At 52.0% G+C, this 24,066-nt stretch overlaps 1 protein-coding gene across 1 annotated transcript in view; it reads right to left on the reverse strand.

The window, feature by feature from the left end:
- Positions 1 to 24,066, reverse strand: part of RALGAPA2 (Ral GTPase activating protein catalytic subunit alpha 2) — a 98,122-nt gene that overhangs the window by 6,009 nt on the left and 68,047 nt on the right. Inside the window, exons 38-39 of the mRNA XM_056487853.1 lie at positions 10,002 to 10,123; positions 3,306 to 3,343 (exon numbers count right to left, since the gene is read on the reverse strand). Coding sequence (XP_056343828.1) covers positions 3,339 to 3,343; positions 10,002 to 10,123 — 127 coding nt within the window. The 3' untranslated portion in view covers positions 3,306 to 3,338. The remainder of the gene's footprint in view (positions 1 to 3,305; positions 3,344 to 10,001; positions 10,124 to 24,066) is intronic.

Consider the following 24,066-nt stretch of genomic DNA (forward strand, 5'->3'; position numbering starts at 1 on the left):
AAAAACTTTACCGTTCGCGGTAAAAACCGTTACCGCACGCGGTAAAAACCGTTACCGTACGCGGTAAAAACTTTACCGTACGCGGTAAAACCGTTACCGTTCGCGGTAAAAACCGTTACCGTACGCGGTAAAAAAACTTTACCGTTCGCGGTAAAAACCGTTACCGCACGCGGTAAAAACCGTTACCGTACGCGGTAAAAACTTTACCGTACGCGGTAAAACCGTTACCGTTCGCGGTAAAAACCGTTACCGTTCGCGGTAAAAACTTTACCGTACGCGGTAAAACCCGTTACCGTGCGCGGTAAAACCGTTACCGTTCGCGGTAAAAACTTTACCGTACGCGGTAAAAACTTTACCGTACGCGGTAAAAACCGTTACCGTTCGCGGTAAAAACTTTACCGTACGCGGTAAAAACCGTTACCGTGCGCGGTAAAACCGTTACCGTTCGCGGTAAAACCGTTACCGTACGCGGTAAAAACCGTTACCGCACGCGGTAAAACCGTTACCGTACGCGGTAAAACCGTTACCGTACGCGGTAAAAACTTTACCATACGCGGTAAAAACCGTTACCGTACGCGGTAAAACCCGTTACCGTACGCGGTAAAACCGTTACCGTACGCGGTAAAACCGTTACCGTACGCGGTAAAAACCGTTACCGTACGCGGTAAAAACCGATACCGTACGCGGAAAAACCCGTTACCGTACGCGGTAAAAACCGTTACCGTACGCGGTAAAACCGTTACCGTACGCGGTAAAACCGTTACCGTACGCGGTAAAAACCGTTACCGTACGCGGTAAAAACCGATACCGTACGCGGTAAAAACCGTTACCGTACGCGGTAAAAACCGTTACCGTACGCGGTAAAAACCGTTACCGTTCGCGGTAAAAACTTTACCGTACGCGGTAAAACCGTTACCGTACGCGGTAAAACCCGTTACCGTACGCGGTAAAACCCGTTACCGTACGCGGTAAAACCCGTTACCGTACACGGGAAAACCGTTACCGCACACGGTAAAAACCGTTACCGCACGCGGGAAGAGCGTTACCGTACGCGGAAAAAAATCTTTACCGTACGCGGTAAAACCGTTACCGTACGCGGTAAAAACCGTTACCGTTCGCGGTAAAACCGTTACCGTACACGGGAAAAACTTTACCGTTCGCGGTAAAAACCGTTACCGTACGCGGTAAAAACCGTTACCGTTCGCGGTAAAACCGTTACCGTACACGGGAAAAACTTTACCGTTCGCGGTAAAAACCGTTACCGTACGCGGTAAAAACCGTTACCGTTCGCGGTAAAAACCGTTACCGTACGCGGTAAAAACCGATACCGTACGCGGTAAAAACTTTACCGTACGCGGTAAAAACCGTTACCGTTCGCGGTAAAAACCGTTACCGTACGCGGTAAAAACTTTACCGTTCGCGGTAAAAACCGTTACCGTACGCGGTAAAAACCGATACCGTACGCGGTAAAAACTTTACCGTTCGCGGTAAAAACCGTTACCGCACGCGGTAAAAACCGTTACCGTTCGCGGTAAAAACCGTTACCGTACGCGGTAAAAACTTTACCGTTCGCGGTAAAAACCGTTACCGCACGCGGTAAAAACCGTTACCGTTCGCGGTAAAAACTTTACCGCACGCGGTAAAAACCGTTACCGTTCGCGGTAAAAACCGTTACCGTACGCGGTAAAAACTTTACCGTTCGCGGTAAAAACCGTTACCGTTCGCGGTAAAAACCGTTACCGCACGCGGTAAAAACCGTTACCGTTCGCGGTAAAAACCGTTACCGTACGCGGTAAAAACCGTTACCGTACGCGGTAAAAACTTTACCGTTCGCGGTAAAAACCGTTACCGCACGCGGTAAAAACCGTTACCGTACGCGGTAAAAACTTTACCGTACGCGGTAAAACCGTTACCGTTCGCGGTAAAAACCGTTACCGTACGCGGTAAAAACTTTACCGTTCGCGGTAAAAACCGTTACCGCACGCGGTAAAAACCGTTACCGTACGCGGTAAAAACTTTACCGTACGCGGTAAAACCGTTACCGTTCGCGGTAAAAACTTTACCGTACGCGGTAAAACCCGTTACCGTGCGCGGTAAAACCGTTACCGTTCGCGGTAAAAACTTTACCGTACGCGGTAAAAACTTTACCGTACGCGGTAAAAACCGTTACCGTTCGCGGTAAAAACTTTACCGTACGCGGTAAAAACCGTTACCGTGCGCGGTAAAACCGTTACCGTTCGCGGTAAAACCGTTACCGTACGCGGTAAAAACCGTTACCGCACGCGGTAAAACCGTTACCGCACGCGGTAAAACCGTTACCGTACGCGGTAAAAACTTTACCATACGCGGTAAAAACCGTTACCGTACGCGGTAAAACCCGTTACCGTACGCGGTAAAAAACGATACCGTACGCGGTAAAACCGTTACCGTACGCGGTAAAACCGTTACCGTTCGCGGTAAAAACTTTACCATACGCGGTAAAAACCGTTAACCGTACGCGGTAAAAACTTTACCGTTCGCGGTAAAACCGTTACCGTACGCAGTAAAAACCGTTAACCGTTCGCGGTAAAAACCGTTACCGTACGCGGTAAAAACCGTTACCGCACGCAGTAAAAACCGTTACCGTACGCGGTAAAAACCGTTACCGCACGCGGGAAAAACCGTTACCGCACGCGGGAAGAGCGTTACCGTACGCGGAAAAAAATCTTTACCGTACGCAGTAAAACCGTTACCGTACGCGGTAAACTGTTACCGTTCGCGGTAAAAGCGTTACCGTAAGCGGGAAAAATGTTATCGTATGCGGATAGCTGGAATCGGTTACCGCACGCAGGAATCGGTTGCCGCACGCGGAAATCTGTTACCGCACGTGGGACTCGGTTTCCGCATGCGGACCTCGGTTACCGGGACTCGGTTTCCGCACGCCAGAGTCGGTTACCGCACGCCGGACTCGGTTACCGCACTCGGGACTCGGTCACCGCACACGGATCTCGGCCGGCGTTACACACATGTATATTGGGCCCGTTCCCATGCTGGGTGCCTTACTGGCCCCCGCTGCAGGGCTCGGTGCCGTGCCCGTGCCGCAGCACTGGCCATGGCGCGCAGGCGGCGCTGCCGGAGCTGCAGGCAGTGCTGGGGTGTTTGCAGGGGCACAGCCGCACGGGGCACACACAGAGCACGGGGGGCAGAGCAGAGGAGGCTTGGGGCACACATGGAACAGGCAGAGCTGAACACGGAGCTGGAGCAGCCAGGGAAGCGCAGGGCAGGGAGAGCAGCAGCAGAGAGACCTCTGGCTGCATCGCTCTTACCTGCGGCCGTTTCTGTTCCGGGAGCACCGCACTCTAATCTGAAGGAGGAAACAAAACCATGTCAGTGCAGGACCAAAGGGGGGAACAAAACTGTGTCAGTGCAGGACCAGCTCCCTGGGACTGCTGCACTCGCACCAACCCAACACACCCCACTAAGGTGGAGAGGGGAGCTCCCCTCAGGGACCCACGTGCTTCCTCCTGGGCTCCGAGCACTGAAACAAACCAGGGAGGGAATGCTGGCAAAGCTGGAATGAATATTCATTGCTCTTCATCTTCTGCCAAACCTGCAGCTGCTTTGTGTCTCAGCTCCACATCCAGCACAGTTGCTGTCACACCCTTTCAAACCAGCTAAAATTCGAGGCTTCACGGAGACCTAAACGTCTGTGACACTATAGCCAGGTTAAAACTCCATCACGTGAGCAGCATAGTGATCCTGGTGCCACCTAAATTTCACAGAGGAGGAAATCCTTGAGTGCATCAAACCTGTCCATGAGCAGTCACACACCTGCACTCAGACAAGAGCCCCACACCCAGAGGAGAGCCTCTCACAGGTGAGGCTGCTTAGAGAGCATTAAGCTTTTAAAACACATTTCCTGCAGGAGGAATTAAAAAACAATTAAAATATAGATGAAAGCGCTTTAAATGCAGGGTTACCTTGCAGGAAGCCAGGGAGAGGTGGTGTATTGCATCTTAAATCCAGTCCACAGAACAAACCTGGTTTCTTCCCAAGGGCACATGCCCCTTTTAGCCACTGCTCATGAAGCAGCTGAACACCCCTGAAAGCAAGGGTGGGTAAGACCATGACCTGTAAGGATCCTGCAGATTCCTACTTAAGAAGAACCATGAAGTTTTCACATGGGCTGTGACCTGTCCCAGCCCCTCCATTAACTTTCCAGCCAGGACAGTGTGTCCGTGGAAATCTGTTTTCCTTCCTAGTAAATGCAAAGGTAATAAAATTCCATACAGAATCATTGCAGTAAATCTGCACAGCATTCCTGCTGCCAGCTCCCACAGACAGGCTCCAGGTACACTGTAAGCAGCATCCTGAGCCGGTGTGGAAGAACCCATGGATAACTGGAGCTGGGTTAATCAGAGCCACACACATCCTGCAGTGCCCTGGAATGCTGAAAGTGACACAATAAAGAGAATCTGACACCACAGGTTAACCAGGACAGAACCAACCCTAAAACAGCACCCACAGCTCCCAGCACCAGTGTGAGCCTCCACCATTTGAGGGTGTAGGAAATAAGTGAAATGTACACATTGAATTTTAATTACTCACAAGTTGGAGCAGCTGCTGATTAGTTCTGCAAGGCTCAGCCTCAGGCAGGGAGACTCCAAGTGCTGGGGGTTATGTGGGTGTCACAGGTGGGGCAGCCCGAGCCCTGGACAGCTCTGTCCTGGTTCTGCTCCACCTCTGCTCCAGGTCTCACCTCAGTGCAGAGGGAAGATGTGAAGGGGCCACTTTGCCTGGAGCCTTCTGTGAGCTGACAGCTGGAGCAGCTGGAGCTGTCACCCAGCAGAAGAGATGGCTCAGTCAAGCTGATACTTTCACCCATCCCAGCACTGATTGCTGGGATAAGCCCTCCCTCACCACCTCCTCTCCCGGGAGCGTAGCTGGGGCAGAGCCCTCAGCCCATTAGATGGAAAAGGAGGGGCCAGGCTGACAGCCCTGATGTGCCTCTCACCCTCCCCACTGCTGGAGAGCCCGAGGGGAGCACCAGGCTTGAGGGGGAAGCAGTCCCAGCAGCTGCCCAGCCTCTGGGGACAAGTTCAGCCTGTCCACCCTCAGTGGTGGCACAAGGGACCACCCCAGCACACTGTGCAGTGGCACCTACCTTAGGGCTCTGCAGGGATCTGGAGCCTTGGCATACACCTGCCTCAGCTGAGGGGGGACAGAGCTGCTGTCCCCAGCACTTTGTGGTACCTGTGACCCTGCCCTGCTTAATGCCAGACCATTCCTGATCCTCACAGGGACACTCAGGCAGCAGGAAAACAGGAAAGCTGTGGGCAGAGCACTGACAACCTAGAGCACAGGGCAAGGAGCAGCTCCCACATCCACTGGTGCCACTGCAGCAACCCCACAAGGGCAGCCCAGCTGCAGCAGGCTCCAGCCTGCCAAGGATGAGAACCACCTGAGACAACCAGACAGGTCCCTGTGCTCATCCCGAGCAGTCCTCACAGGGAGGACATCAGTCCTGCCTCCTGTGGCCACTGTCCTGCCTCCTCTGCTCCACCTCCCTCTGCTTTTCCTCTTTTTCACTGCCTGCACAACCTGCCCCACCACGGCACAGTGTGCCACCTCAGCTGCTGGGCACCTCACACATCTCTGTGCCAGCAACAATTCCCTGTCTCACTAGTGACCAGGACAGCAGCAATCTCCTAAATCCCATGTATTAGAAACAAACAGCTCAGTCTCAGGCAACACTGACACAGATCAAACCCAGCTCTTGGCACAGCTACTCAGTTTCAGGTGTGTATGTTTTAATATTCCCAGCAACATAGGCAAAAATACTATATATCTACATCTATCTATCTATGTGTATCTATATCTATATCTATATCTATATCTAATCATCTATATCTTTATATCTATCTATAGCCACACACACAGAACCTGGACACAGATCTGCCAAAACACCCTTCAGAGTTTCAAGGAAAGACAAAAGGACAAAAGCCTCAAAGTAGTATAAAAACCCCAGAAAAACTAAACCTAAGCAAAAGGAATCCTTGGCTTAATAACTGTTACAAAAAGCATCAGACCTGCTAAAAACAAAAATTATTCTGGGCTTGTTTTGTTTCTGTCAAAAATATCTTAAATCTGCATGTCCAAATCAAATAACGCTTTTGATTTTAAAGTGGGAAAGATAAAGCTCATCATTGAACAAAAAGTGGTTTAAAATGAAGCAGATCTTGGTCGCTGTACATTCAAATATTTTCTAAGAGAACTTCGAGCATCTAAAAGTCCAGAGACAAAAGAAAAGCATGTGTTACCTTTGCAACAAAAAGGCTGCAAAATCTCGGTTTTATGTAAATCAGCAGGCACAGCTCCCTAGGCTTTAAAACCAGGGAATGCTGAAAACCTCAATAGTTCCTCGACTCAAGTGTTGCTCCTGGGCAATGCCATAATATTCATTAAAGAATCCATTTATCAACAGATCCCACATGTCCAAGTTTTCCAGCACAGTTTTTCTGGCGCTCCACTGAAAAGGATGCTTTAAAAACACCAAGCTGGAGCAGCAAGAGCCCGAGATGCTTTCCCTGCCCATTCCACACCAGCCATTAGCAACTAAAAAAGCCAAGATTTACACTATATCCTCCCTGATAACGCCGAGCATTGTGCTTTATTTTCCAAGTCATTAGCATGCACAAGAATGACCTCATGGTGAACAGATGCACTTGGATATGGCAGTGATTAGATCAGTCCTCTCAGCAGTCAAGTGTGCCCGTTCCCATTAACCCCCGAGGTGCCGGGCTGGGGCTTCCCTGGAAAGCAGGGACCCGGCAGGGAGCACAAACCCTGGGGCACGGCCCTTGTGTGTGACTGGAGAGCTCTGCTGGAGCACCCATCCCCAGGGCTGACACCGTGCTTCTGCCTGCTGGTCTGACACACCTGCCCAGAGCCCCAAGGAGCCCTCACCAGCCACGGAGCAGCTGCTCTGCCCACCTCAGCCTCACCCATCCTTTTAAAGAACACACAAGGATTGTGTGGAATAACTATGTCTGATTTTGGCTGAGGGAGCAAGAACAGCAGCTTAAAGCCTGTCCACTAAAAGGAGAGAAATCTACAGAGGGAAAGAATGAGAATAATTCAATAGTGTTGGATTATGGAGGATTTCCTGGGCTGCCTCTCAAACCCTGCCTAATTAAAATACAGCATGTAATGCACCAGTTTAACAACAAAGGGCCGTATTCCCAGCTTTTGTTCCTAATCTGCACATCCCCTAAATGAGTTTGGGGATGGCCATTCTGCCTGGGAGGCTGCACTTTCAACGCTGAAGATAGCTGGGCTATCTATGAGCCATACAGGGAGCTTAGGGCCACGCTTCTCAAAACACCAAAGGAGACACACTGGACAATTTTCCTGCAGAAAATGCAGCACCTGCAAGATTGGTGTCAGGGAGACTAAACCAGGGCAGGAAAACCACATCCCTCATGAGCTTGGGGATGCATGTCCAGGAAACACAAAAACATCCAGCTGAAATAATTATCTCCTAGCCAGCAATGCCCCAGTGACGTGTCCCTGAGAGCTGTGCCTGATTCTCCCTGTGCTGTGCTAACCCCTGAGAACACCCTGCACTGTGACAAGCAGCAGCCTCACTCCCTGAGCCCCCCTGCTGCACACATGCATTCACAGCACTGACAGGATCACACCTGGGGGCACTGCAAGAATCAGGTCAGATGAGAATTCATCTTAAATTTACCTGAGCAGTTCATGCTCGGCAGAGTCAGCAGTGCCAGCTGGCTTGTACTGCCACCTGTGCCAGCTCCATGCATCCCACAGAACCATCAAGGCTGGAAGAGATCAACAAGTCCAGTGGCCAACCCAGCACTGCCATCATCACCCCAAAATCACATCCTGACACTTCCAGATATGGGGAACTCTGCCTCCCTGGGCACTGAGTGCTTCTTTTTATTTACTGCTCCCTGACTCCTTTTTTTCTGTTTCAGAATAGAAAAATGCCCCCAGTGCTCCTAAGTGGCAGCCAGGTGATTCCTGCAGGTGCAGGACAGGTGGATCTCTGCCTGGAGCTGCATCCAGCCTCCCTGCTGACTGCTGAGGGGCATCTGATGGAAAACACGTCCCCATGAACACAGCTGACACTGGCCCTGCTCAGCACTCACTGAACATGCAGCAGAGTCAGCAGGTAATGTGAGGAGGCTCTCTGAAGCAGAGATTCTGACACCAGAAGTCATGGCCAGCCTCCAGTTCCTGAGAGGGAAATTAATTCTGAGGCTCAGAAGTCTGAAAATCGGGACCTGACCAGGGGAGGCTTTGCACTTAACAGCAATTAAAATAATGAAACCATAGCCGGTACTCCTGATTTAACAGCGCTCTGAAATCCTCAGCTACTGGGGAACGCTCTCAATGTGTCTGGCAGACACGGCTTATCCTTCAGAACGGGGCTGCGGAGGGGCTGCCCTGCCAAGCCACAAGTGACACAACACCGCGTGCTAAGAGCAACGTGAGCACGAACAGCCATGCACAGAGCGAAATGCTTAAAGCAGATCGCTCCATCTACATTTCTATTTGCTGATACGCCCACAGACAAACGATTCAAGTGCTAACAACCGGCCCTGGGCACGCGCCGCGCTCCTATTGAAACGGGCGGGTTTTTGTCTCAGACTTTTGGCAGAGTGTATAAAAGAATTTAATGCACAGCTGTTCTACTTTTTAATGTAGGAAACATTAATCAAAGCTTTAAGTTATAAGCTTTCCTAGCGTTGTTTAGTATTCCAGTTCAGCAGAGATCAATAGATCCATCCCGTGTTCCCTGACGCCTCTCCAGGACGCAGAGGCGCGATTATGTAAATGGCCCCGGCTTCCTCCCCCTCCTGCCAGCGCTTATCTCCAAAGCCTTCTGCCTGCTGCTCCTGGCCACCACTGCCCGGCCAGCACACGCCTCTTATCTCCTCACAAAGCTCCGAGCACGCCAGGATCGGAGCCAGCAACGCCAGACAATGCTGCGCGGCTGGTTCTATTCCTAAGTGATTTATGCGAGCAAATTTAATTTCTTCCTTCAGTGTTTCAGTTTAGATGGAAGATATCTGCTAACAAGTCGGGCTAAAGAGAAATAGAGCAGATGTCCTGCAACGTTTATACAGGTTGGAAGCAATCTATTCAGCAATCCAAAAGAGAAGCAGGGAATGATTAGAAAGTGCCAGTGTCACCCTAGGAGTGTCAACGATGGATTAAGGAATCCTTGTTAGAGAGTCCAGCACAGGGTGACCAGCTACTTTTCTGGATGCTGGAAAAAACCACATTTTGGAGGCACCAGAAATGTGCATTTCAGAGCCAAACTCCCTTTCAGGAGAGGTTCACTCAAACTCAACCAAACCAGCTGGGCAGCGACTGTGACTGCTCACCAACCTAACCCTCTGCAAGGCACACGAGGAATGAACTCCCGGAGCTGGGCATGCTGCTGTCACCCCTCAGCAGGCCTGGAGAGCCCTGGTGCACACACACACACCCACACACCTGCAGGCTGCAGGGCAGGGGCTCAGGCTGCCTGCTCCCGTCCCGCACGCCATTCCCGCACAGCGCCCGCTCCTCGGGCACTAATCCCTGACCTGGTGCCTCAGCACAGTAATCCCCATTGAGCATTAGCAGCAGCTTCCCCTGCCAGGAACTGTTTCTGATAAGTGAGCCCCGATTCAGGCCTCGCCTTTGAGCAGCATATTCCCAGCTCAGCAAGAACCCAGAGCCCTGAATGAGCCCGAGCCCATCCCTGCGAGAAAGTTCATTAACCTCGCCGGAGTTGGGGGTTAACAGGATAGCTGAAGAAAGGAGCAGTGTGAATGGCTCTGATGCAAAACAAATTAAAATGAATGTCATCATTCCTTTTGATATTCATTAGTTGATTCAGGGGGAGAATAGTCTTCTTAAATTTGCAAGCATTTATCTACCAAAAACAGGTGTACATCTGCTGCTCAAGTGCTTCTTGGGGCTAGAAGAAGAATAACGTGCAGACTCACCAGTTCCACCCAGGGAGTAGCTGGGAGAGGGAGAGAAGACCTGAGCAGCAAAATCCTCAAACGTCATCACTTCTTTGTGGTTCTGGATGATGGCCTCGAGGTACAGAGCTCTCTCCTCGTAGCTGTGATGGATGCCCCGTTAAGGAAAGGTGTGTGCACAACTCAGGGCTGTCCCACGGCCTCCCCGAGCCCACATCCACATCCTGCTGGAACGGGCAGGGAGCCGGACCCAGCTGCCCAACAGTCCTGAATGGGAACAAGGAGGGGATAATTCAGGGCTGGAAATTCAGGGTAACACCTTTGGAGCTTCCTGACTGAGAAGATGTGGCCTGGGAGCTGCCCAGCACAGGAGCAAAGCCCCAGTTCAAAACTCACCGTCACAGACAGCCTGTGGCACTATGGGAAGCTCCTGGCACACAATATCCCTGTTCCAATGACCAGAAAGGTAATTAGGTTGGAGGAAAAAAGCTACAGGACAGAGGGATACAATCCCCCCACCACACACACACACTGATTTGGTCACTGGACTTCTTAGAAGAAATTAAACACAATAAACCAATTCCAAAAGTGTGATGGTTATATTTAGGGCAGGTGCTAGAAGGTGCAACCTTATGTATCCCAAATAAGTGATGCACAGTGGACAAACCCAGCCCACAACTTGCATGCATTGTGGCCTGGATAATGCAGAGAACAAAGCCAGCTAACATGGAGACTATTGCCTTTTAATTAAAACTCGGCAACCTGGAACACACAGCATTCAAATGTGTAATCAAAAACCAGTCACCAATAAAACTTACAAGCGTAACAAGCTGAAGCAACTTTCCAGCTGTCTTAATAGGACCCCTGCTTGCAGCAGCCTTTCAGAGCAGAGAAAGCAAATCTTCCCCTTTTGTGTGCAGCTTCTGTCTGCTCAGAAGGTGAATCACACACTTCCAATAACAGGATAACGCCTGGGACAAACCTACAATGGGCTGGAGAGCCTCACGTATGACTTTATGAATTAGGGCTCGCAGGAGCCAGGATGACATCTCATTCTCCGTTTCCTCAGCGAAAACAAAAGTTCTCAGCGCCTCATTGTGTTCCTGTTATGGGGAAATGCACTCCAGCTCTGCAAGGCTGTTCGGTGGGAGCAAAGGCCAAGCTGAATTTAGAAATTAGGAGCGGGAGAATAACACCAGTGACAACAGAATGCAGGTGAGGGTATTTAGAATTGAAAAGCATTACTAATTAATATTGAAGTGCCATTTGTGACTTGCAGTACATTAACAAAACCACTCTGAAACACTATTACAAAAAAAAAAATCAGAGAAAAGCAGTGCTTAAAGCCAGGAGACGATGGTCTGGTGTCGACCTCGAATAGGCAAAGCACATCTTCACTGCACGCGAGTTCCTGCAGGCGTGGTGCCAACAACTGGGGAGAAAGAAAGGAAGAATTCTGCGTTTAACGCTCGCAGAGGACGATTGATACGTGATAAATCTTCTTACAAACTTCCCGTGGAAGCCTGAAGAAAGGAAATCAATGGGCAGCACGGCAGCGTTTGCACCTGCTGACAGCGTTATTTGCTCAGTTCCCCTGCCCTGCCCCAGGAGCGCATTCCTGCCAGCGCCAGCCCGCGGCGTGCGGGGCTGCCTCCCCCGCACGGGCTGAACTCCTGGTGACTCCTGCTAATGAATAGGCTGCCAAACTTCCTCGCAGAGGAGGCACACGCCTGGGCCCAGTTCTAAAGGGAGCGAGGGATGCCATTCAGCGCTCATTATGGGCATGCCGACTGCCGGGCGCTCGGCTGTTGCCAGGGCGGTGCGGGAGGAGCGGAGCGGGGAGAGGAGCGGGGAACGGAGCGGGGAGAGGAACAGAGAGAGGAGCAGGGAACGGAGCGGGGAGAGGAGCGGGGAGAGGAGCAGGGAAAGGAGCGGGGAGAGGAGCGGGGAGAGGAGCAGGGAAAGGAGCAGGGAGAGGAGCGGGGAGAGGAGCAGGGAAAGGAGCGGGGAGAGGAGCAGGGAACGGAGCAGGGAAAGGAGCGGGGAGAGGAGCAGAGAACGGAGCGGGGAAAGGAGCGGGGAGAGGAGCAGAGAACGGAGCGGGGAGAGGAGCGGGGAAAGGAGCGGGGAGCGGAGCAGGGAGAGAAGCAGAGAGCAGGGAGCGGAGTAGGGAACGGAGCAGAGAGCAGAGCAGGGTGCAGGGAGCGAGGCGGAACGGAGCGGGAGGAGAGGAGCAGAGCGCAGGGAACGGAGCAGGGAGAGGAGCAGGGAGGGAGCGGAGCGGGGCGCAGGGAGCGGAGCAGGGAGCGGAGCAGGGAGCGGTGCAGAGCGCAGGGAGCGGAGCAAGGAGAGGAGCAGAGAGCGGAGCGGGGCGCAGGGAGCGGAGCAAGGAGAGGAGCAGAGAGCGGAGCGGGGCGCAGGGAGCGGAGCAAGGAGAGGAGCAGAGAGCGGAGCGGGGCGCAGGGAGCGGAGCAGGGAGCGGAGCAGGGAGCGGAGCAGAGCGCAGGGAGCGGAGCAAGGAGAGGAGCAGAGAGCGGAGCGGGGCGCAGGGAGCGGAGCAGGGAGCGGAGCAGGGAGCGGAGCAGAGCGCAGGGAGCGGAGCAAGGAGAGGAGCAGAGAGCGGAGCGGAGCGGGGAGCGGAGCAGGGAGCGGAGCAGGGAGAGGAGCAGGGAACGGAGCAAGGAGAGGAGCAGAGAGCGGAGCAGGGAGCGGAGCAGGGAGCGGAGCAGGGAGCGGAGCAGGGAGCGGAGCGGAGCAGGGAGCGGAGCAGAGAGCGGAGCAGGGAGCGGAGCAGAGAGCGGAGCAGGGAGCGGAGCAGGGAGCGGAGCGGAGCAGGGAGCGGAGCAGGGAGCGGAGCAGGGAGCGGAGCAAGGAGAGGAGCAGGGAGCGGAGCAGGGAGCGGAGCAGGGAGCGGAGCGGGGCGGGCGCGCTGCCGGCTCGGCGGGGGCTCGGGGCCGAGCCCGTCTGGCAGAGACACGGAGCTGGCACGCGTGCCGCAGCGGGAGCGGGCCCGGCCGTGACAAATCGCTCAAAGGGCTCCGCGACACCGGGGGACGGCGACCACCTGAGCCTGCGGGCCGGCCCGCAGCGCTCCATTCATCCGGCCCGGGCTGCTCGCGGGGCTCCCAGCCGGGCCCGGGCCGCGAGAAAAGGCTTTGCACGCTCGGGATGATGATGCCCTGCTGGGTCCCGAGCGGCTCCGAGCATCTCACACAGCAGAGCACCGAGCTTCGGATAAACGCTGCCCAGCTCTGCTCTGCACCCGGTGAAATCCTACTGACGAGCTGGGGGGTGCTGCTCACCACACAAAAGACTGGGAAAAACCGCCCGGACAGCACAAGCAGCTACAGGGGAGGCAGCTGAGCAAGAACACTCCAAAACCTGCAGAGCCCTGTAGATCACCAGCACTCGGAGGCACGCACGGAAGAGCCCAGCTCAGCGCCCTTCTGTACGCCGGGAAGCCAAAAGCAGCGGGTGCAGGTACCCCAGCACACACTCACCAGCCCCTGGCACTCCCCGTGCCCTCCTGGGCTCCCCGGGAGCTCAGCAGCTCCTGCCATACGGGCAGCGAGCTCGTTTCCACTCACAGCTTAATCAGGAGGGAGTTAAGTGACTGCAGCAAGGTGAAATTAAACTCCCTGGTATCTCTGTCTCAATACACACGCACGTTTGGGAGAACAGTTGGGATTCGTTAAAAAAAGAAAAAGTCAACTAAAATTTTACTGAGGTTTAGGAATTTGAATGTGGAGACATCATGAACAAGCTGTTCACAACCCTCCCAGAAACACGTCCATCCTATAAAAAAGCATCACGAGGTTTCCTATTTATCGCCCTGTAGGAACGCGTGTGTCCCAAAAATCCCTCGGGCAATACTTCTGTCAGAGCTGCCCCTCAGAAACGTGCTGTGCCTTCAGCCTAAGAGCCAACAGCGAAACATCAGAGTTACAAACACCAGAACCTCACACTGACCCTCTTTAACCCGACCTCTGCGTCACCTGCGAGCTCTGGGCTCCACCCGACACCAAGGTGCCCCCACAGCAGCACTCAGCCCAAGGATGAGCAGCCCCAGCTCCGGGCAGGGCTGGCAGGGAGCCCCGAGTGCCCGGCTGCCTCTCCCTGAGCAGCCCGAGCTGCAGCGCCGCGGGGAGCACGGATCCACGGCTGGGCTGGGCTGGGCTGGGAGCCTGGACCTGCCCCAGCAGAACGCTGGACAGCTGGCTGCCCTGATTAACTAAGCCCCGTTATCTGGGGGCTTGGGCATCCCCTGAGATCTGCAGATAAATGGAGTTACACCAGACCCTCGCAGGAGCTGATCAAAAGCTCCTCTTTTAATATGTACGGCAATTTGACCCACCCCCCCACGGCTGCATTATTTTACATTTTGCTGCTGCCAAGGCAAAGCTCCAGAGCAAAATGGTTTAGACAGACACAAACAGGTTTGGGTTTTTTTCATTTCATATGAAGTAATGACATTGAGAGCCGTGACAAGGTGTGAATTATTGATCATGAATATATATAAAACTGTGGGAGAGCAGGAATTTAGGTCTTACTTGAATACAGCAATCAAATCTCAATGTTTTAATATTAAGAGCTTCTAGTAGTGTTTTATCAGCATATCAATTATTCTAACATTTCAACCACACAACGAAGGCTGCTTGAAAAAAACCCTGACAAATTAAAATGCTAACATCAGTTATTTGTGATAAACCACATCTGATTGCAGCAGCAGGATGAACTGCAAAGTGAAACACACAGGACATCCTTCCAGATGCAAAAGAAGACAAAAGGCAGAAGCTTTTGAAAATTCACCAGAGGCAGGGACCAGCCAGCACTGGGCTCTCACCCACCAGGCACCACTTCTACATGTAACCTCTACAACACAGAGCCAGTCTCAGACACACAGTGTAAAACATAATGACTGTGACAATCCTCCAAAGCCCCCATGACCTGGGTTCTGCAGGTGACCTGAGCCATCCCAGGGCCAGGATCTGCCCACTGCTCCCTCCTGCACACACACACAACACTAAACCATACCAAACTGCCCTGTCGAGAAACAAGGGAATGTACAAGATGGTGACTCCAGCAGGTCCTGAAAATACAGAACTCTGGCTTATGAACCTAACTCCATGCTGACCTCGAGCAAAACACACCTGCTGGTGGTAATGGCCAGCTCACCCTCCCCCGTGCTCCTGTTTGAGAACAAAACCATTCTGGCAGCACTGATACACTGTCACTGACACAGGGAAAGAGCAGCAAGCTCTGCTGATGCAGCAGGCAGGTGAGACAGGAGTGTCTGTGGCTTTGTGGCCAGGCTGGGGAGAAGCACCTGGCTGCTCTCCACAGCCCACAGGCCATGCCAACACCACAGGGCAGCAGTGCCACAAGGGGCACCAGGGCACTGCCAGGGCCCATGGAGAGCAGCACTGCTCTGCAGCTCCAGAGGGCCCCTCTGTGCCTGCTGGCACAGGCCTGCTGCAGCTCCCATCTGTGACAGGCAGCCCACCCAGAGAAGGGCTGTGGGGCACTGGGCCAGTGCAGCAGCTCCCAGTACAGAGGGACACAGCTCTTTCCAGCCCACCCCACAGCACGGACGGCTGCACGTCCACGTGCCAACTCCTTCTTACCCAATCAGGGAGACCTGCAGAAAATCTTTGGATTTACTGCTCAGTGCCAGAAACATCTATGTCAGTTCCCTCCTGATTGTATCACAGGGCCCAAAGGTGCTTCACAAAAAGGGTTTGCTCCTGACACTGTGACAGCAGTTTGGAAAAGAAACAAGAACATAAATGTTTGGGACTTACCAAAGCAGAATAAAGCCAGGACCACAAAACTGAGGTTAGTAGAGATGTGTCGGCTGATGCCCTTTCTGCACCTAATTGTCCTCCCCAGCTGTGAAGAGGATGGAGTTACTGTGCTTTCAAAACGTGGTGTTAGGCAGTTCTGTGTGAAACTCAATCTGCTTGATTGGGCTCGCCGCCGTTTACGGTCTAGTGACCGAATTGCACCGAGAACTTTTGGGGGAATTTCAGTGACGTGTCTCCTTCACCAAACAGGTGCAGTTAAATGGTACCTGCCAGCCACCACAGACTGCTGTGCTTTTTATAAACCAGAGCACCCGAGATGGGAACTCTCCACGGCGCCTGCCTTGGGTCAGGCTGTGCCCACCGGGTCTGTGTGCCCCTCCCCGTGGGCAGCCCCCACTGTGGCCATCTGTGCCCGCTGCACCAGGGGAGCCAGGGCTCGTGCCAGGGCTGCTGCTCCTCCTCCTTATCCAAAACGGGCAGACCATCCTCTGTGCCAGCAGCAAGAGCTCTTCCTGCCTGCACACAGAGCTCTGCTGCTGTGCCACCCCTCACAGTGGCAGGCAGCCCTCTGTGCTGGGGCCCAGAGCACCTGGTGTGGAGCAGACACGGCTCTCCCCGGGACTGACAGGCACAGAGAGGGATTCCTTGTTTGTGCAGCGTTTGCCCAGCACAGGCAGCTCCCTCCCTGCAGCAGGCCTGGGTCCCTCACAGATCCCACGAGAACCTGGATGCTGATGCTGGAGAAGGGCTCAGCTCCCCGAGAAGCTGCGGGCGCTCCGAGCCACAGGGCGCGGCCACCTCAAAGGGGAGAGCACAGCCAAGCAAGGACAGCAACCCCTCCAGAGGCTCTCTGTGGACATCAGGCAGTGTCAGAGCAGAGCCCTGCTGAAGGTGCCCCGAGGCAAGAGGCCCCAGCCCTGTGGCTGCAGCACCTCTGGCACAGCGCTGGCCTGCCCTGGGGACAGACAGAATATGTGGCACATTAGTCATGCCAAGTGCTCCGGGGAGAGCCTTGCATTTCTGATGAGTGAGGCAGAAAACAAGCTTCCATCTCAATTTGTGCACAGGCAGGAGCCCCTGGGAGCAGGCACACCCGAGGAACCCGGGGCACTGCCCTGCTCCCACACCTCCCTGTGCCCTGCCCTGGCAGCCCATCCCTGCACACAGCTCTGCAGTGCTGCCACAGTCCCTGAGTGCTCACTCACAGCTGGTCCTGCTGGTGCACAGACCTGCCCTGCTGGGCCTGCACCTCATCCCCCCGACTCACTTTGCTCCCTTTAAGGGTGTTACACAGGTGACAAACCACACACACGCTCACCTGTGCCTGACACACAGCACTGCACATTCTGCACGGCGCAAACAGCCCTCTGCCCACCCAAGGTCCAGCTGGCCACTGCATTCCCTGTTACCACTGTACTAACATGGCCTGGATGAAAATATTCCAATTACAGTGAGGACATAATGGCTGTTAGCACTTGAGAGCTGCAGCAGCCCTGACTGGTAACTCATTCTGCAGGGCACACTGAGATCTGACCACCGAGAGCTGCTTATGAAAGAGTTCTGTGTCCTGACACCAGCAAAGAGTGGGGCATGATTCCCCCAAATATACTTTCTCTGGAAATTCTCTACTCAATCCTGAGAGAAAAAGGATGGCAGTTGCCTAGGCCTAATTGAAAGCCACGTTCCCAGTGCCCCAGAGCAGTGATGTTGGGCTCCTCTCTCCTGGGGAGAGCAAGAACCCATACTGGGACCACAGTATGAGAAATTCCAGGTGGAGCTCCCAGGGATCCAGCCCAAGCCAGATCCCAAGGTGCTGCAGCCAGGAGAGCCAGGCAATGAGACCCTCCCACCATGACTGAAGAGGAGCTGCTGGCAGGGGGATGCTGCAGCTACACCTTCCTATCTGTACCCAGACATGCAGGAAAGGCAGACTGGCCTGCAAGGCTTGTGGGTTTGGTTTATTAAATATATCAGTTGATGACAAAATGCTGTTGGTATTCACTTATATCTTAAAATTTTATAAATTAAAAAAAAAAAAAGCCCAGAACAGCAAAAGACAGAGGGTTATAAAGGTTTAGAACTGCTGCTGTTATGCTTTGGTCACTGCACATACACAAACACACAGACTTGCAGTGTCTCCAGGTCAGCAGCCACATTTAGCATTCCTACAAGATCTGCTCCACAGTGCACCTGGAGACAAGGAACAGCTCAAGCTCCATCACAGCAGCCCCCAGGTGAAGGTACAGCTGGGAATCTCCTGGGATAACACCACACTCCATTCAGAACCTGAAGGTGCCAGCCTCTGCAATTCCCAGCTTTGCACCTAAACCACCAGAGACAGGGCAAGGGGAGATACTGCCAGACCCTTTGTAATGAGTGTGCCACAAAATTGTTTATGTATGGTCTAGAACAAACCTATTTGTGCTGCCATCCATGGGGTGCGATTCCAACCCCTTGGAACAACTGCAGTGACACCAAGGGGGCTTTGTGGGCTCAGGAGACCAGCCTCACCCAGCTGACAGACAGAGGGATTCCTGGAATTACAGGGAATACAAATGAATTTGTTCCTGAAAGAAGCTCAATTCATTTAGTTCTAACTGCATCACAGCCAGAGGAACACATCTCAGAAAGGGGCACCTCTGTGCCTTGGATAAAACTGATGGACTGTCAAACTCACTCACCAAGGAACAAGTCTTTCCAATTTACAAACATATTTTCTCACCTACTGGATGTTACCAAACCCTGTCAGTTTGACAAGAATATTATGATCTGGCAGCTACGAGCAGAACAAAATATAATTACACCAAGTAATTTTGCCCCTTCTAGTTTATTACAGATATTTTCATTATTTCTGGGTCTAACACTAAATGGCTCAGTTTCAGGTCTATTATAGCTGGCAATTTACATTTATTACAATCAGGGACAGGTAACTGGGGCTTATTATCACATCCATTACGAGTGACACCATTTGCAAGATGCTTAACACGGAATGGACTTGTTGCTGCAGTGAGACAGGCTGGGAAATCACTCTGTGAGAGGGCAGGAAGGAAGAACAAACTAGAGCAAAGCCCAGCAAGCTTTAAATTAAAGTCCAAGCTTTAAATTAAAACCAGTATAAGGAGGATGGAGGTTTGAAATTACCACCTGACACTCCTCGTTTTCCCAGAGGAGAAAATTTAAATTCTGGTGCATATTTATGAAATCTGCTTTTTTAAAACTTAGGAGATGGGATGTGTGAGTGGAGAGCGAGCAAAACTGAAAATCTAAGTGACTCCTTCACAAAAAGGAAAGTCAATGCATTGGTTTCACTGCTGTTAACTTCTTCTAAATGTTCTACTGCTTCTGAAAAAATTTCCCCATAAGTTTCCAGTCACTCAGGGTGGCCATGAAGTCTTATCAATACAGGAGAAGTTCCTGAGTGAGCAGTACAGTGCACTACTAAACAGCCAAGTTCTAAAAGCCAGCACAAGAGGAACGATGGTGGAAGTGGAGGGAGGGCAGTGGGGAGGCTGCTTGGCTGGCTGCACACCTGAGCCAGGTCAAAACCAGAAACCAGGATATTCTATACAGGTATTAACACACAGGGGAATGGCAACACGAGTGCTGAGCACTGCAGAGAAAAAACCCTGCCCCTGGGAATAAATATGGCAGAAACAAGGAGTGACAAAGCACAGGGTGGTCCCAAAGACCAGGGGAGGTGCTGCTGGAGCCCTTCCCAGCCCCGTGTACCCAGGTGAAAAGCCCCAGGCTGGGCTGAATCTCCAGGTGGGAGGTGCAGTGACTGCCCAGGCTGGGTCACACAGATGCACCAGGGAGGAGCAGCAGTGAGCAGCTGTGCTGTGCAGGCAGCAGGGCTGAGCACTGCTGCATCCCTGAGGTGTCTGGGTTATGGAGCACCCACTTGCAGCACGATGAGATTAGGGCCAGCTCGCAGAGCAGAGGCACTTTGTTAAAACGGACAATTAATCTGATTTGAGAGGGAAACCAGCGAGCCAGGGCTGCTGCAGAGAGCTGTGCTGGGGGGATGCTGCAGGACAGCCACAGAAGGGAGATGTGAGGATCCCAGACAGAAGGCTTGCAGCACAGGATGGATTTTTAATGGAGTTGGTGGAAGAAGAGAAGGGGGAAGATGCAGGGATGGTGACCCAGGGAAGATGCTACACAGCAGGGCCACTGTCAGGCTTTCCTCTCTTCAAGTTTTATTCCAGGTTTTAATTTCCTGTCTCAAATTTCACCCAGTTTGAAAAGGAAGGCTTCTATCATTCAATTACCAACTGATCTGTCTTCTGCAGAACACAACCAGCGCTGCACTCACTCCTGCCCAGTTACACACTCTCTTCCCAAAGTCATATTCTGAGGAACTCAGGAAAACATTTCTCCCCAGCCAACTACAAAAGGTGTTTTTTGGCATAAGAAAGGCTGTTCACAGCTGCTCACTCCCCACACACCTTTGTCACTATGACTGTCACCACCCCACCAGGCCCCCGCCACTCAGCTCAAGAAGGTCCTGTGAACAGCCTGCAAAATTTCATCCATCAGCTGGAAAATGCCCACTGCAGCCCAAGATGAGCCTATCCAAATAATTTCCCTAGCCAGCTAACTTTGGAAACAGATGACAGCCTTGTGTTTGGGTGTGATTCCAGAGCCTCCTGCCCTGCCAGCTTTCCAGCCTGGACCCACGGTGTGTGAGGAGCACTGGCACACAGAAGTGGGAGACTGGACGTTCAATATTTGGCTTTTTTGGCAGCACCTCTCCTCGCTGCCTGCCCTGGTGTTTATCTGTGCAGGCCCAGGGCTGTCTGCTCCCTGGACAATGCCAGCAGGGCCCTGCAGATGCTGCCACCTTGCCCAAGGTTGGGCTGGGCCGGTGGATCTGCCTCTCTGGAGCAGACACTGCTCTGCAGCCCCAGACAATGCCCAGCACTTCGCCATGAAAAGAGAGAAAGTGAGCATTAGCACATCAAAGGCCCCTTTCTGAAAGAGGAAAAATTGCACGATGCACACTTTAATCTTTCTGACAATCTATGCATGGCCTGAGCTGAATTCTGTTTTTCACACAAATGGGAATGCTCCATATGAGCACGTCTGTACCAGCAGCAGTGAGCAGAGGAACACGAGCTAGCACAGACTTTGAACTTTTAAAATATGGATTAACACACAATAATATTTAACAGCTGATAGAACAACATCCCTCTTATCTCTCTTAATAAACCCAAATAACATCAAACGTTTCACAGGCAGCCCACAGAAAGGCTGCTAAAATATTTTAATCTAAAAACGAAAATAAGTCAGTACTAAACGAAACACAGGCAACATTTAAATCTTAATGTAAATGCCTATTGTGTAAAATCAGTTACCTGACAGAGAACAGCATTAAATGTAATTCCCTTAATTAACACTTACATTTATCTAAGGGTGGAATGCGACCCCTGCTTACAGATTTAAAAGAAAATGTTGCTAAAATAGGTATGCAGCACCTAGACTCATCCTGTTGCACTAGAGTTTGTGCCTGCAGGTCTCCTGGCAGTGGGAGGACTCCCATCCATCAGCCCCAGAAGCCAACACTGGGGCCATCTCTGCAAACCAGAAAGCCAGAGCACAGGCACAGCACGATCCCCCAGAGAGGGGCAAGGGCTCCCTCCTCTCATCCCTTCACCAGGATTGCCCTGTTTGCTGCCCAAGCCTCACCCAGACTGTCTGCACGGTTTTTTTTGTCTGAAAACACAGTGCAAATGCTTGTGGAGAGCAGGAGAGGGACTGCCCAGGAGGAACATCCCAGTTTTCCTCATGTGAACAGAACTGCAGCCCCTAAATATAGTGGAGTGGTACAATTTACAAACACTCATCAGTAAATGCTGAATGGATCTGGTCCTAGCTCAGTCTCAGCCAGTGGAACATCAACAAGATGCCAGCCTCCACCTTGCAGAACAGCAGCAACAGAGAGGAGGTGGCACCAAGGCTGAGCCCCACACACCTGGCACTGCACACAAACCTGCACTTCCCAAAGAGCTCGAGAAAAAAATCTGTTCTTCTTCCAGATCTGCCAGAAACTCAAAACTCTTCAGTCCCAGAAAGAGCAGGGGAGCACAGGTGGGTTCACCCAGTGGAGTGTTTGAAATGTGGGATCAGTGGTGAGCTGGCACACAGAAACATTGGAAGAGGAATTAAGAGTAGCTGCTTTGGAAATGTCTCCACAGAGAAGGCAGCCTGGCCTGGGCACACACAGAGCAGCACCACAGAACCAGGGGCTCCTGCACTGGATTCACAAAAACCATCTGCAGTTCCAGGGCCTGCCTTGCTAAGCATGGCCCCAGGCCCAGCACCTTTATTCCCTCCATACTCTGCTCCTCCAGGACACAGCCCTGCTGAGAGCACGGGCTGAGCACACTCTGGGGGAGGAAGGAACGGCTGGGCCGGACAGATGGTCGGCCTTTGGATGCTGAAAGGGATTTTGAGGCAGTTGAGCAGTATGACTTAATTCCTGTCCTGAATATTGAAGGTAAACACAGATCAATCCAAAGGAGGCAGAGCACAGCCCTGCACCACCGAGCTGTGGTAAAAACCAGCAGCAGGTCACGAATGCAGCAAGGCAAAAAAAACAAAACCCAAAGTTTTCTTTAAACTCCTGCCACTGGAAATACTGCCTGCCCTGTCTGCTCAGCAAACAGGAATGGAGTGAATTTTTAAAAATGCAATGATTTATCCCCTGCACACAGGTCACTGACTCAGCACAGTCAGAATGCACAGAGGTGAAGCAGAGAAACTCTCCACAACAGTCTCTGTGACAACTCCAGCAGCACTGGTGGATTCTGCTCCATCCTAAAAATCCCCTTGTAGTGAATGAAACATAAAACTAACAAAGCTGTCTGGGGCCTGATGCTCAAAGTGTAACAAAAGGATGAAATGTAAGGGCAGGAAAACGTGTGTATCACATTTCTAATGTCCTTCCAGTAAGTACCTACAAAGAATGAAACACTTGGTTTGCTGATCTCTGTGAATTTTCTTTAGCAGCACAAGGGAAGGTTCAAACCCCTCAGTTTGGGCAGTGAGGAGCACTGGAGACCCCGTTTGCAAAGCCAGGTTCACAGATACTGTAACTGATGCACAAAGTGGGAACAGAAAGTGAAATCTCTCCACTTTGCTTCCCGGGATCCCAGGACTTGGTGTGTTGACTTTTGGGATTCCAAGCCCCACGTTGCTGTGGCATTCAAATCAAACGGAAATGCTGGCATGCAAATCCCATTCAGCAACTTGAGAATGCTGAGGGCTTTTACAAGGCAAAGAACACGTTAAAAGTTCATTAATTAACCAGTGCTTGGGAACAGATGGAATGGCTATCTGGGCTCTAATTACTGTAAGTTGGGACAGAGGTTCACAGACCTTAATGAGGTTCAATGAAATGAATGATTGCACATCAATCACAATTAGAGAAACCTGTAAGATGAGCTGAATTATCATGGCAACAAGTCATAAAACACGGGAGCACAAAACCCAACAGGTTCTGCAGGAGGCCAGAAAGGAAAGGTTTCTGAACTGAAGCAGCTCTCCTGGACTGCAGCAGTCCCCCTCTCCTGCCAGTGACCAGTGTCTGTCCCTCTGGGGCTGGGGCAGCCCTCCAAGGGGATTGCTCATGTGTGGTGTAACTGCTATTCCTGCAGACCTCCAGAAAACACAGGCTTGGATTTGACAGTTAAGGACAGAAATCTTCCACTTCTCACCACCTGAAAAGCCAAGCAAGGCTCAGGGAGCTGGAGCTCTCTCCCTGAGCTGTAATGGGTTTTCTGTCATGTTTTTGGTGTTGAGGCTTTGCAGGACTGAGCTGCTGAGCCAAGCCTAGGTTTGGTACACAGGTAACAAAAAGATTTCAGTGAAATAACTGCTCTGAACAGCCCTTCAGGGGCTGCCAGCTGGAAGGTCTGATTTCCTTCAAGAAGCCCCAGATCACAGGTCAGCAAGGTGTCAGATAATCCACACTCTCACAGGTGAAAATCAGCCAGGTGCATGACCCCAAAGAGGTGCCACAAATCCAGCTGTTCAGCACAACTCACACCTCTCCAAAAAACTGGCCCAGGCCAATCCAGAGAAATAGTAAAAGCCAGAAAATTACCTGAGACTTTGTTTAACAGGAAATACTGCACATGCACGAGATTGTTACTAAACATTAGGTTTAAGAAATCATCAAAAGCCATTTGCTCCTGTTTATACACCAGAACCCTGACAGGTAAAAGCACTGGGAAATACACACACTGGGAAACCCACACATTCAACATGCCAGCCAGAAA

Source organism: Oenanthe melanoleuca, chromosome 3, assembly GCF_029582105.1.
Source record: "Oenanthe melanoleuca isolate GR-GAL-2019-014 chromosome 3, OMel1.0, whole genome shotgun sequence".
Lineage (NCBI taxonomy): Eukaryota > Metazoa > Chordata > Aves > Passeriformes > Muscicapidae > Oenanthe > Oenanthe melanoleuca.